This window comes from Gymnogyps californianus, chromosome 9 (genome assembly GCF_018139145.2).
Source record: "Gymnogyps californianus isolate 813 chromosome 9, ASM1813914v2, whole genome shotgun sequence".
Taxonomy (NCBI): domain Eukaryota; kingdom Metazoa; phylum Chordata; class Aves; order Accipitriformes; family Cathartidae; genus Gymnogyps; species Gymnogyps californianus.
The window spans coordinates 21446446-21461002 of NC_059479.1; the positions used below are offsets into that span (position 1 = coordinate 21446446).

The following is a 14557-nucleotide window of genomic DNA, read 5'->3' on the forward strand; positions in this document are numbered from 1 at the left end:
TTTCTGGGAATTGCTTCTCAGTTCCTAAAACACAGATGAATCAAGGAGCAAGAATCAACCTGAGGTGTCTCAGGTGTGAAGAAGTATTTGCATGACGTGATCCACTTCCTAGCATCACATGAGCATTTTCACGTAACAAAATTGCTGGTAACATGGAGACTTGGGACAGTGAGACTGCTCTTGATCTCTCCTGCTCTCTTTTGCTGCTGTCGTTTCTCTGGCCCTTATGAGTTAGTGTTGAATGGGTGCTAGGAAGTGTTTGGTGGCTGGAGGAAGTGAATTGTATATTATATTATTTCCTGCAGTCAAGACCTTCATGAGCCAGGCAACCCCTTCTAGCTTTTAGTTCCTGTATAAAAGCAGCTACTGGGAAAAACTTTCGGAGCTAACAAAGCTGGAAATCTCTGAAGGCTGTTCTTTGCAGGGGGTTGGGTTACAATGAAATGGGATTCGAGTATCTTTGAAACAGAAAGTGCCGGTGCCGTAGAAGCCATAACCCACTGCAGCAAGTCCCAGTCCTGTTGCCCTCAACTGTCATCAGATTCACACTGTCACCAAGGTGCACTGAACCTCCTGGTTTGTGACTAACCCATTTGCACATGGTTCTCCACTCAATCCAAACTCACTCCTGCTGGCTCTCCGCTAGCAACCCTGAACAAACCCATGGAGACTAGAGAAATGAATCATTTTGCCCTTCATGGTACATGAAGCCTTCACACACCTTCGCATTTAGATGACTTACCTCTTTCTGGTGATACTTTATTGCTACCTTTAGCTTTGCCAAATCATGACATTTTTGGGGATCCAGCTCTTCGCTTTGATCATCTCTGTGATTGAGAATGATCTCCAATTCTCGGGAACTCCGTGCCTGATCCAAAAGGTCCTTAGCAAAACGCTTACACTGCTGTGAAAGCTCTTCATATTCAGCCTTGAACTCATTTTCCACTTTGCTGAGTTCCTTCAGCTCCCAGCCCAGTCGGAAGGCCGTCAAGATGGGGTCCTCGCTTGATAAGGCAATCAACGAAGGGCTGGCTAAGGCTTTGTAGATGTTCAGCCTTGACCTGGAATGCCTTAGGCTGTCCACCTCCGAACTGGAGACACATTCCACACAATTGCATCTGATCTGGTGTGGGCGTGGAATTGTTACCCGTCTTTGGACAAGCAGTTTGATGATTTCATAGTTGTTGGTGTGAGCCGCCAGCATTATTGGGGTGATATCTGGAGTGAATTCTGAAAACTGGGTGTCCATCATCAAGGTCGGAACCTATATAAAGGGATAAACCATAGTCATATTTCATGTGGAACAGCAGAAATCAGATGTCTCTCCTTCATACTTTTGAAGTGATGTCATAACAAAACAGAGTTTTTCTAACATCCTCTGTTCTTTAAATCCTATTGTATCCATGCACACACACACTGCTATTCTGGCAAATCCCCTTCCCCCAAATCATGCCTGTCTGCCTCCCGAGCAGGAACCTGTGACCATTCAGTTCCCAGTCTAGTGTAAAAGTCAATCACATTCCCATCTGAATGCTTTATGTGAGCCTGTTTTGAAATGGGTATTGGTTCATATACCAAAAGGCGGACTTTTGTGGGAAAAAAGAAAGACAAAAGGCCCAGGTAATTACACAAAAAGAAAGGAAAGTCTAGAAAAGAGTGGACACTGAATAGATTTCCATAACTATCATTATTTGCATTACATATCTGCACTAGCAGGCCAAGAACCTGCTCGTAGCAGGACCTACACAAACCAAACCAAACATTGGTCTGCAGTTGAGCAAAGCTCTTCCTCACCTTTTCCCTACTGTTTTTATTTGAAAATACTTTTCAGTGGAAGGATACATTACATAACTGCCCTCCGAATAGATCTGGGTTTTTTTTTTAATGGGTCTGAAAAAATTTAAATGTAAAATTAATGAGCCATAGTCCACTACAAATAAGACGCTCCAGGGTGTGCATTATTCAGCTACTGTTGCACTTCTCAAAAGATGAGCTTAATGCACACCCTGTTGTGTCTTATTACTATATGCAGAGTGCAAAATTAGACCAAAATGCTCTTACATCCTAAGCACGCAGTGTGTTTCCATTTGCAGCACAGGCAGCTCTCTTTGTTGTGTGTTAATCATTACTCAAGCATACTGTACTTCATGTGCCCACCACTCTTGCCCTGGCAGCTGGCATCCTGCTGCTCAAGGGGTGATTGCTGGTTTTGGTGAACAGTAGGCCTGCTTCCCCTTGGAAATGTCAAAGGCGTTTCAGAGAAACTATTGTCAAAGAGTCCTAATGACAGGAAACATTACTCAGTCTATAAAAATCCAAAAGTAAAGCAGCGATAAAGTAGCATGAAGTCACTGGTTAGAAATCCTTCTGTAGGATATACCTAAGACTGGTTATGAGACAGTGAACCTCTAACCACTGAATCTGAGTTCCCTGGGAGTTAAATACCTCAATAGCACTAAAGAGCTAAAGACTCCTGGGCTGTAGCTGATTGATAAACCTCTACATAACCCAGCTGCGACAGCAGGACAGAGCCTCTTCATGACACTCTCCCAAAGGTCGGCACCACACTGAGATGCAGGGTCATTTACTGGAGCAGGGCTCACTGGGTGGCTAGAGGTATTTTGGGGAATAATACAAGTCTGCTACCCTGGATGCGGCACATGAGGAGTTAAATCTCTGGCAGCCTACAGACACACAGGTGTAAAGAGGCTTTGCTAACAAGGCTGGTCCCTATAGAAGCAGCCAGGAGGGAGCCTATAAACACAGCTCATGGGGAAGAAGAGTGAATGGTAGTGAGCATTTGCTGTGAGTCATGGAGGGCTTGGTGTCTCTTCGCAAGGTTGGATAAATGTATTTTAAGATATCTAGTAACAAACAGCTGAAAGCAGCTCTCTTTGCAAGGTCTTTGACTTTCTTTTCCTTTGCTTAGCTCGTTTAGGTAGTTTGTTAAATGTCAGGAGAAAGGTGCAAGTTTTTCTTTTTTCTCTCTCTTAGAAGCATTTTTTTTTTAAGCCTTGATGCTTGAATAATTGCATTTATCTTTCTTCCTCTCCTTTTTCAGTCAGTCACTAGCTGCTGTATTCACAGTCTCTGCCTCAAAGGAAGAACGCTCCCCCCTCTATCACTCCTATTACTGTCAAGTTTAATCTTGTTTTCCTATATGGAAGTTACTGTACCCAGGGCTGTGAAAAGGATTTTCAGCTTTACACAGATGAGGTATTCATGTTGCTCAGAATATGAAATGGATACTTGCAGACAGGGTAGTAATGTTACAGGTGGGGATAGCGCTAATCTTGTCTGCTTCTGTCTACTCCTGAGGTTTTCTAAATCTGGATCTAGGGCTCTCAAAATGGTTGTCCTAAGGTTTGGGATCAAATCGGGGGTATCTATCAAGTGATCTCCCATCCCCTATTCTGGCTCATATCACAAGCCCTCACCCCAAAAATGGAGCACTACTTCGTTAGGTCTCAGGCAGCCGCTGTGTGGAAGGCATGTTTTCCTGGGCAGCGTGTAGCGCTTTTAATTAAGGGATAAGAAGCGAAATGGTGGTGCAGAGGCATAGAGGCTCCCTGGGGTCTGGGAGCAGATCCGTGTAAGGCCTCAAATCACAGGAGCTGAAGCTTACTTCTGATTATAGCTGAGCAGCAAAACAAACCACCAAAACACAGAACAGGAATAGTGTGAATGATGGCTGCTGTGGCCTCTCTCTTCTCCATGCCTGGCTGATCCAAAGACCATGCATTGGCTAAAAATTATATGTCTTGTGGTGAATACTTTTGTTATCTTCTTGCACAGTGTTTTGATAACCTGCATCTTAACAAACAAACTGTCTTGTTTTAAAGATGGAGCTATGCAAAGCAAGCCTTTGCTCTGAAGGCTGTATTCTACATGTTATCACTGGAGGGGCAGCAGAGATTACAACAATGCATTGTAATTGCTGATGTTCCTCCTGCACTACTCTGACAGGTTGAGTTCATGTTTAGATCAGCTTCTTCTATGTCTCGGGTTAACTTACAGTGATGGAAGCAGAAGAGGAATAAATTGTTCTACCCCAAGGGCTCTGCTAAGCTCTTCCAAGGTTATTTTCATTAAGTGACCTGAATAACAAATTCTTTTCCACTGACCTCATCACCTGACACAAGCTGTTAAGCTGAGTCCTTCAGAACCTTATTGTCACTACTTGCATAGGAGCATGTGCCTTGTCCGTATTTCATCTTGGTAATGTTCGCTTAAGAAATTAACACTACCATTAACAAGAAGTGACTGAATGCTTGTTACCATCTTTCTAGACTTAATCCTCATGAAGGTAGGTAGGCTGCTTACCACTGTACCACCACTTCTCTGAATGATACTACAGTGAGTGAAAAATCTCCTTTATTTAAAAGGTGGGGGGGGGGAAACAAGCTTAATTCATTAGAGGAGAAGAAAATGGAGGATTAGTTCACATAAAAGCACTGTTCAGTATAGCTATGCTGTCCTCTGAATGGAAAAACAAGTTTTCCAGTAAACAGTGCACTGCTGGAAAGAAGCTCTGGATAGGAAGAGCAGGAATCTCTGCTTATGTTAGTAACTAGTACAGTGTAAGAGGAGCAGAACTACAGAGCAAAAAAAAAAAACTAGCACTGAAGACCCGATGGCCTTGTTGTAGGTCTTTTAGGAGTTTTACTTTGGACTTAATCTAGTCTGGTATCTGAGTGCCCCTGGAGCACATCCTCTGGTTTAGTGTTGTGTAAAAGCAATCCAGCTCAAGTGCTCTGAGACTGCTCAGCAATGTGAACCAAAGCGCAGTAAATGGGGAGGTTAAAGAGATACAGCTCAAAAGCATGCCCCTCCACCAAACTAGAAGACTAATATGAATGTGTATTTTGCCTTTTATGGACCCTGGAAGCTAACATCCAGGTTTAAACACCAGAAGATTTCAAAGCAAGCTATAGTGTTTCTACAGCATCTGGCATCTATCTATGCATATAAAAAGGACACCTAGGTGAAAAAAGCTGTTCTGCAGCAAAGGAACTTGCCAGTCAAGTGCAAAATTTTCAACTCTGAGGAAAGAGTCTGGCTTTGTCTAATGACTATTTGGGGGTGGTTTTCTGTTTCTGTCTCTGCATCTTATGCTTTTCCGCCCCTCTACTACTAGTCTCCCTTCATGTTCAGGTCTCTCCTCAGTGTTCACCTCTACTGGTGCTCACAGCTGCAGTGTCCCCAGATAACCCTTCAGTGCTTCAGACCTGAACTGAAAAGAGAATATCTAGAAAGTAAAGCAAAGCCTAACCACAAGATCCTTTACTTTCTTAATTTTGTTAATCTCTAATTGCAAGCTTCTTGGGTCAGAGGCAGTCTAAATATGCATCCTGTCTGGCATTGAGAATGCTGCCACTTTTGCTTGAAAATAACTAATAATACTTTCACCTGTTACAGGTGGAATTGCCCCATTTTGAAGCCATCTCCATTCCATAAACTAGCACATCACCTGGACCAGTGTAATAAATTGTAAGTATAACCATGATAAACTGTAAATATATTAATCTGCATTATTTTCAGCTTGCATAACTTTTTGATACAACTGTATGTTATAAAAGTGTTTCTAATTGCCAAAACAATGTTTTACTAAACAAAACAAACGCATGCAACTTCACTGGAAAACTTCAAATGTAACACTTATAGAAATGGAAGCTTAGGTAACTTATTGAGCAAGGATTTCCTATTTCTAGTTTGGTTTTCTGCGTGCAGCCCTATGGGGGAAGTGCATATGCCATCCACAAGCGCGGTAACAGGCACAGACAATTTCTGTCATTCTAAAAAGCAGATTTTGTACTACATCAATTTAACGTGAGGCTCAGCGGTCAGAATGAGCTTTAGCAGTGACTGTGATTTTGTTCAGAATCGCAGTCCTGTGGTACTTCTAGCTGCAGCTCTATAAATAGAGCATGAGAGACAGAGTCAGTGTTGCTAGACTGCAGATCAGCCATGTTACCAGCAAAAGAGTCTTGAAAAAACACATATTGTGACTGGCATGACCAACTGAATCCTGCTCCTTGCCTAAACCCATAAACAAATTCTTTCATTGAAAGAACCCCGTGGGCATTTGTTTCCTTATGTGGGACTCTGGAAAAATGTTACATGCTTCTATAAATTTAAGCATTCATTTTAGGTGATGCAGTGGTGCAGGTTTTAATAACTGAATATCTTAATCAGAGATGCCTTGAGAGACATCTTGTATCAGAGTGATGACAGTATCTATATTAATAGGGAGGTTGGTTTTTCTCTAAAGAGCAATTCGTTGACTGAAATGATGTAATTTGTTTAATGAAATATAATGAACAACACAAACTGATAACATAAAAGTAATGTACTTTAAGGGCTTTTGCACTGGTTATGAACAAGTTCGTAACTCTGGCATAAAGCACACATGGTTGTAGATGTACTTCTGGGCAAGCTCTGCTGTTGTTATTTAAGTATTCCAATGATTTCAATACAGCTGTCCCAGAATATCCAGCTGAAGAAAAGGCTCCTTCTGGTCTAAAATCTGCTCAGTGACTTACATGCCTGTAAAGCCAAATAAAGTCTCTGCCCCTCAGACTGATATTGCAGAACAGAGAAAATTAGTACCTTTTAGTGCCTTGTAGCAAGCCAAATGCTGGTACAAGGTTACCAGATGGTACATATTAACACTGAAATAGGTATCTGTGAATAAAAAATAGCATGATATAATGCATTACTACTGAAATAATGTGAAAAATTAGATTTGTGATACCTGTATAACCAAACTTTTTTCTCTGCAACCAATAAACAAAAGCAAAATACAGACATATCCGCTCTAGATTCTTCAAGTTTTAATTTGGCTTCTTATCCATGTGTTTAAAAATGGAGGTAGACCCGACGGATTAGTTTTCAGAGCTAAACTGAAACCTAGTGCATTTGACAGCGGCAGAACTGCATCAGAGCTTGTTGTGTTCAGCCATGTGTTTAGGAAATGCAGCACAGCCAGAAAGATTGTCAAAAGATGTCATCATTTGTGGTTGATGCTACATAACTTCTCTTTCATTGGGGATTAAAAAAGAGGAATCCAGAGAGCGGCCTTCAGAAGGAAAGGATTTTGCAAATATGCATTTAAACAGCCTATGGCAACTTATTCCAGACAGACCCCTCTCTCCTCTAAGCCACTCTCCCTTTCTGATGTGGGTGGAGGAAATAAGATGAGGCACTTGATGATGAAATGAAGAAAGAGTGCAGTCAGTGTGGAGTTTATTCTCCAAGTCACAGAGGGACGCTGTTAGAGTTAGCTTGTGTTTGAACATCTTGTATTTAAATGAAGTGCAGTCTTGAGGTCTGCTTTGCCCTGAATTCCTGTGTCTTGCTCCAGCTAAGAGCTAGTGAATCCAGCAGGAAGAGGGGCTAGCGAGTGCCTACCGGTGTTTAAAGAAATAAGACCAGTGTTGTGCCATGACCAATTGCACCCTCTCCTGGTTGTGACTTCTTATCTGTGTAAGAATGGTTGAGTAGTTCACTGTAGTCACAACTTACGTGTTATGTCACATTATCTCTATGATATGACCAACTATCAAGTGAATCCTGGTTTTATCATACCCTCACGTAGCCTGGGGCTAGCTGAATAATTACACTTGTCCAGTTAAAACAAACAAGGGACCAAAGTTCGGGACTGTTACAAATCCAGACATGAATGAAGCTGCTAGAGAAACAGTGGCATAAGTGACATCAGAACCTGGCTCACAGCATATCATGGATCTACCAAAGCCTTGCCAAAATGCAGAGATTCCCTGGTTGCTTGCCAGATCTGTTTCCTGAGACCCTCTGATACCAACTCAGGTGTAAGTCTAGCATTGCGGACATGAGAGTAAATTGAATTGTCTCCTGAAGTTCGGATAGGCAGACTAGTTCACATATGCCTGAAGCTGGGTTTTTTTCCCATTTGGAAACATAAAATGCTGTTTGTTCATTTTTTCCCCTTTCTTCATTACCATTTTAAGAGTTACTCTGTGATAGGAGCAGCTGTTTTGGGTAAAAATAAAGACTAAACCCTAACAATTTTTAATGTTGTTTTTAAGTTTGGAAATGAATTTTGTTAAAGAGCTTACTTAATCCAGTCCTGTAAATTTCTTAAGTACACTAAAGGCCTTGGAACATCGCTGCACCTTAGGTATTTTTTCGTTTTACAGATAAGCTTTCCCCTGACCCCAAGCATGCTGAAACAAAGAGTCCATGGTTAGCTGGAAATTTGCAGGCTCTGTCTTCAAGGTAATCTTTGTTTTATTATGGCTACTCTTTTTCTAATATTTTCCAGGATTTATTCTGGGAGGGAAGAGTTGTCCAGCTTTTTAATTTTATCTGGTCTCTGTATTTTCTGTTCTTAGTGGTAACAAGGACAACATGTGCTAATATAGGATAATAATCATGCTATCTATAGCCTTTTATGTCATCTTTGTACATAAAATGTCCCTATTCCCTGTAATTTATTACTGTGTGCAGATGAGAGATGTTTCATTAAGTTTAGGTGAGGTAATATGTTGCTAATAGGGCTTGAAAAGGGAGGGGGTTGTGTTCCTATTCAATCACATTCCTTTAAAAAAAAAAAAAGAAAAGAATCAGATTCGATCATAAGACAACATCACAGGGAGGAGCGAGTGACTGCATCTGGTGCCAGCCCAGCGCTGTCTGATGTTGCACGAAACATCTTGATGCTCACAAACCAGGAGGCTGTGTTTCTCCCCATTTTGACTATTAAGCTGTGCTTTTGGCATTGTTGTTATACTAACCAAGAAGACACTGTGGCTTCCAAAAAGACTCCAGAGTTTGTGATAGCAAAGAAATGACAATCTAGACAGGTGGCAGGGTCTCAGAAGAGAATAAAATCTATGTGGTTGTGATCTTCTTTTATTACCACTTAGGCAGTGACTTCCTTTGTTATTTCTAATGCTACATAGTGCAAAACGTCTAGCTAATGATATGCTCCTTGTGCTTCAGAGACTGGCTCTGGCATCATCTGTCTGCCTTAAGAGTATTTAAGCGGAGCATAGGAGCCCTCTCGCACTGCCATGAATTAAGTACCAACGATGCACGTGACCCTGAGCTTCTTGCAGGCTTGAGTGGTTTTCCAACATGTTCTCCCAAGGCAATGACAGAGCACAGACCTTGGATTACAGCGTTCCCTTGCTGTAACAATGCGGAGACCAGCAGGGAGAATATTGTTCTGAGTCAATGCCTTTTTGATTCCCCTCCTTGTTGCCACGAAAAGGCTGCCCATCACAGGGATAAACAAGCCATAAAGGTGCCATTCTACTTTGCAAACCCAAGCATAGCTCTATTCAACAGCCAGATAAGGACTAGGGGACTCCCACTAAACCATCCTGCAGTTCTTTACAGATCCCAGAGCTTTGTTTCAGGGGAGCCTGTAATTTGTTACGTTCAATTTCCCCCATACAAAGAAGCTTCCCTTGGAAAATGTGTTGCAACTCTTGCACCAGGCAGACTCTCCTGCATGTTTGTATCAGTGACTCTAGATAGTCATGTCAAAAGCCCCTTCTGTGTTTCAAAAGTCATACAGACCACAGGCAAAAACATGTGTTGTGTGATGTCAGGGAGCTGATGTAAGGGAGCAGCTAATGCTGTAATTGCGGCTTATGAGCAAAGGGTGGTGAGTAAACTAGGCACATTCATGGATGCTGGGTAGGTAATGAAATATATTTTTTTGAAACTTAACACCTTAATCAACAGATGTATAGAGAGACCAAAAGTTTACTTGTGTAGGAACACAAACAGGATTTTTTTTCCCTACAAATAGTTTGTTACAGGCAGTCCACCCAGCTGAATGCCATGCACCCATCACTCCTGACTGAAAATACACTGTACAGTGTGCCAAATGCAGGCAAGTGCTAAGATCACTCCCACAAATTAATAAAGATAATTCCCTAGGAAGCATCTCTTATAACAGTGCATTCCCGACTTCTCCACCTGTCTCTATGCTAAATTATAAGCATGACATGTTTGTGCATGCTGTGATGCAGTTCTTGGCCTGACCTCACCAGCTATCCTAGGAACTAATAACAGACTTTATGTTGGCCTAGGAGAAGGAGCCAGTGACTTATTTGCCACTGTTGGATGTCTGGTAGCTGGCACTGCAGCCTGCGAGCCCTAGCCCTGATGCTACTTGTTAGGTCTATGCGATATATCACCCGAGTTCTTCATTTTGCCTCACACCTCTTTCTCATAGATTTAATATTATTTGGGGAGGAAAGCAGTGGGGAGGGAGGAAAGAAATTCCCAGTTAAACGTAATCATTAACTGAAGTGGTCTTTGATTTCTCTGTTGTTTAGTTTAATTAGATGGAATTCATTTCGAAGGCAGACGCCAATGTCAAAGGCATGTTAACTATAGCTGTGAATTATTACTGCATCAATAAAAATAATGAAAAGCTTGGATGCTAGCAGAGCCATTAGGCTTTGGAGCAGTAACAGCTAGTTTTCTGTTTTCAGACACAATCTTTCTTCCTTATTGTGCCTTTCAAATATTTTCATACTGAGAACTTGTGGCCAGTTTTTCTCAACTGCTTCTATTCTTCAGAACCTGCTCTTGCTCAGAGTGTATCTAACCAGGTTCAGCCTTCCCTTTTCACTTTGGACCTCTCATTAACATGGAAATGGCTGGTTTGAGTCATACCAAAGGGTACAGTATCTGTACTGAGTCATACCTATCAGCCTGTTACCCCCTCTGTTACAGTGCTCAATAGCAAGAACTTAAAAAGTCCTGTCAGCGATAGCACAGGGCTGACAATGCTAGCAATGAGCTTGTACATTTAATAAGTATTAGCAAGTCTGCAGAAATCATGGGCCGTTGGTGGTAAGAGCTAAACTTTGCACTGGACTCTGCATACAGGACAAAGAACCCTATGTGAGTAGGAAAATAAAGCTAAACCACATTGTATCAAGAAAGTTACTGGATTTGGGCAAGAATAAAATGATTTAATGCAACATATAACTTCTGGTTCACAAAAGATTGTCTCCAGGCTGTTGATCTATGATATTTACACAAAGATTAAGGCAGATTTTCACTCATCAGCTCATCTGAAAGAGGATTTTTGAGGTCAGCTTTTAAGTTCGCTAATACTATCAAGTGCAGCAACCTTCCACCAGCAGGTATCTGAGGATTAGCAACTAAGACTGAAAACTTGCCTTTTATTCTCTATAGTTTCCTCTTCACAACCATATTCTTCCAGCGTTTATTTCTGTAAAGCTCCTTTTGGAAGACATATGGATAGGTATCTGTTGAGATCTCATTGATTCAGAAGGCCTTTGGACCGTCGAAACAAACTGAATCACAGTCGTAAATACCGAGATCTCTTTTCTTTTTATTCTCATTATTGAGGAATTACATTTGTAGTCCCATCTGTGAACCAGATTAATTTGGAGCCATCTGCCATGAGCAAATTGCTAATTTTGGCAGATACCAGAGAGATGCTAGTATCATCCTTATGTAAACATTTGATGTCAGCTCTGATTGTTGTGAAGAAAACAGCTACCCGTAAAGGTGCTTATGGCTACACCATGAACGTGTAGTAATTCAGATGACCGATTACAGCTTCTTAAAGAACGGAAGGAGGGCTCAGCAGTCAGCACAGACCGTGTCTGGTGCGTGCAAACACATCCGCTGTAGCAAGGCAAAAAATGATGCGAGATCTGTGCAAACTGAGAGCGCTACCCTGCAAGCTGTGATGCATGTGTAGCGGAGAACCAGGCTCACTTCACAGAATCCACACAAGAGGCTATTAAGAAAATGCCCCTGAAGACCTCATCTGGAGTCAAAGGGAAAATCTGTACTGATTTCAGTGGGCTTCAAAATGTCTGGAAATACAACGATTACTAATGATAAATTGAAAGTGAATCAAATATGTAGGAAAATGTGAATTTTCAGACATATATTTCCTGCTCTCTGCTGGTGCAGTTTAGGTGCAGACTCCAGCCTGGCTGAAAACATAACCCACTGTATTGATGTTTGTATAGTAAAAAAAATTTCTGATATGACTTTTAGGGAAAAAAACGCCAAAACTTAAAGATCGAATAGGTTAGGAGACAGAAGATTTTACTGGAAAAGAGAATTTGTTCAACAAGCTTCATATATACATTCCCTTGCCCCTATGGTAGTACTGAATCAAAAAAACGAAAGAAGTAATTTCAAGTTCCCTGTTAACTCCAACCCCACAGGACCCCAGCCAGATCTCTGTTTTTGATGTGTACCTATAGAATAGTACAAAAAGTCTTGTTTTGCCATTGTATGTATTGGACCTGCCCTGGGCATAAACAACTTTGCAGTTTAACATTCCTACCCCAAAAGAGACAAGACACCTGACTCAATAAGCCTGGGCCGAAGTCAATACTGCACCTGTGTGTGCTGATTTTTACTATTTCTAACCTAGCCCCAGTCTTTCTAAAGATTATTCAGTGGTTTGTCATCTTATTTATTTAAATAATATGACACTCATCGTGTGGAAGACCTGAGTACGGATTGCCATGCCAAGCAGTCTGCAGTACATGAATACTACTCTTCTGCCACTATGCAGTACAGTATCAGCCTCTTCACTGTCCTGAAAAGCAAACAATAACCATCAAAGCACCAGATTAGGCTCACTTTTATTTCCTGGAGAATACATATTCACTGACTACAAATCTCTGCAGGAAAAGCAACACTTGCATACCCTCCAGGTTCCATGAATATTAGTTTGTTTTGTTGTTCCTCTTAATGAATAGGCTGCTTTCTTTCCAAATCCTTGTCATCTATTTGGGGAAAAACAAACTGTCCTACTATTTAAGTGACCAATCAGCAATACAAAGCAACAGGCCAAAGCAAACTATGGTTTAAAAAAAAAAGCTCCGAGGTTAATTGGAGTAAATTATGTAACATTTGGAAATAACAGGTGAACTTGTAAAAATCACAGAACTAGAAAAGCTCTTTTGTTACTTAATCTATTTTGAGTAGATAATCGAATTTTCCTTTATTTCCCTGAGAATTCAGCTCTTAGTGCTGTGCCAGGTCCAGAGCACATCCTGCTGAGGCCAGCAAAGCTCCTACCTACGCTGTGGTGGGTGGGCAGGGCTGTCGCAGCCTGCAGCACCACATGCTCTGCACACAGGCATCTTCCATCGCACTCTGGACCACACTCGCATACTGACAGTAAAAAAAAAGTGGGAGTGCACCTCAGAGCGTGGTGTGGCATATTTGAGGAGAGATTAGCTCTGATCTGAAGAAGAGAATGGGTCCTTTAAAACCTGGACTTTACTCTCTGCTGGGAGTGAAGCACACCAGCACACCTCTATGGTCTTTCCATGGTAGCAAAAGTAAGATGCTTACACCATGATGACTCTCTCACCAAACCCAGAATCTCCCACAGGTGACAGTACCTCTCAAAACAGCTGTAACTTTATTAGCCATAGAGTTATTCTGGCTGTAACTGGTGAAGTCTTCTCCCCAGCTTTATCAAGAGACTCACAGAGCAGTACACAAAACCATGGCTGTAAGTTGTCAGGACTGGGCAGAAGAGATTTGAGGAGAAATGTTAAGTTCTTAAAATAGCCCATGAACCTTGCTCGGAGGTAAACCTAAAAGGAAATACATCTACTCGAACACATCACTGTTCAGCACACTCATCTGTGTGCTTTGTAGCAGCCTTTAGAGAGAGGTGGTTCATGCTCCTGGCTCTCATATGCTCCACATGTAAACAGAGTAATTTCTTCCTCTCCCAAGACACCCCTTCCACACACGGCTGCAGTGCGGGAGAAGCGTGTTGTTATAGTTACTGGCTATGACTTACCCCTGCCATTGTCATGGTATTTTCAGTAAATGGCGCTTAAACAGCAGTCTAGCAAAGGTTTGCAGAATAATGACTGCCTGCATTCACTTAACAACAGGACACAAGCATCTCTGCCGCCCAATCTCTTCATCCATTTCTCCCTGTCCCTTACATCGTGAATGAGACCCTGATTCTCTTACATAAGGAACACAACAAAGGTCACTTCTTATATTTGAATTTTTTTTTTTTTTACTTCTGCTCCCTGGAAAGGTCATCATACAGGGGAAAAGCAGGGCTCTTCCCCTCGGGGAGCTCTCAAGAGACAGGTATGGAGCGCGCAGGACACATCACCTTTTAGAGACTCTGTGGCTGGTGAGCAAAACTGCTTTGCAGGTCAAGTCTATAAGGGGCCACGGTTTTCTACCTTGTTTTGAGTGTATCATCTTTTGCTAACTAGATACAGTCACTGTAACCCCACAAGAGGCTGGCATAATGCAACCTGTAACATTTTCACTCAGGATTGTGGTACGATGATAAGGTGGTAGGAATGTGCGACGATACATGCCCATAAAATGGATTATGCTGAATGATGCTACTCAGCTGCTTTTGAGATGCAAAGACAACAATTAACTGAGCTGAGTGAACAGATGCAAATAGGAACAGCTCTTTATGCCTGGCAGTTAGAGAAACAAGACTCTGGTATAGAGTCAAATAATAACCTCTCAGAGGCAGACAGCAGGAAAATGGGAACTAACAGGT

The 14557-nt window shown here is 41.8% G+C and overlaps 1 protein-coding gene across 1 annotated transcript in view; it reads right to left on the bottom strand.

Moving 5' to 3' along the window:
* The window catches only part of TRPC5 (transient receptor potential cation channel subfamily C member 5), a 78751-nt gene that overhangs the window by 48399 nt on the left and 15795 nt on the right, over window positions 1-14557 (bottom strand). The window contains exon 4 of the mRNA XM_050901694.1: window positions 743-1264. Within this exon, the coding sequence (XP_050757651.1) occupies window positions 743-1264 (522 nt within the window). The remainder of the gene's footprint in view (window positions 1-742; window positions 1265-14557) is intronic.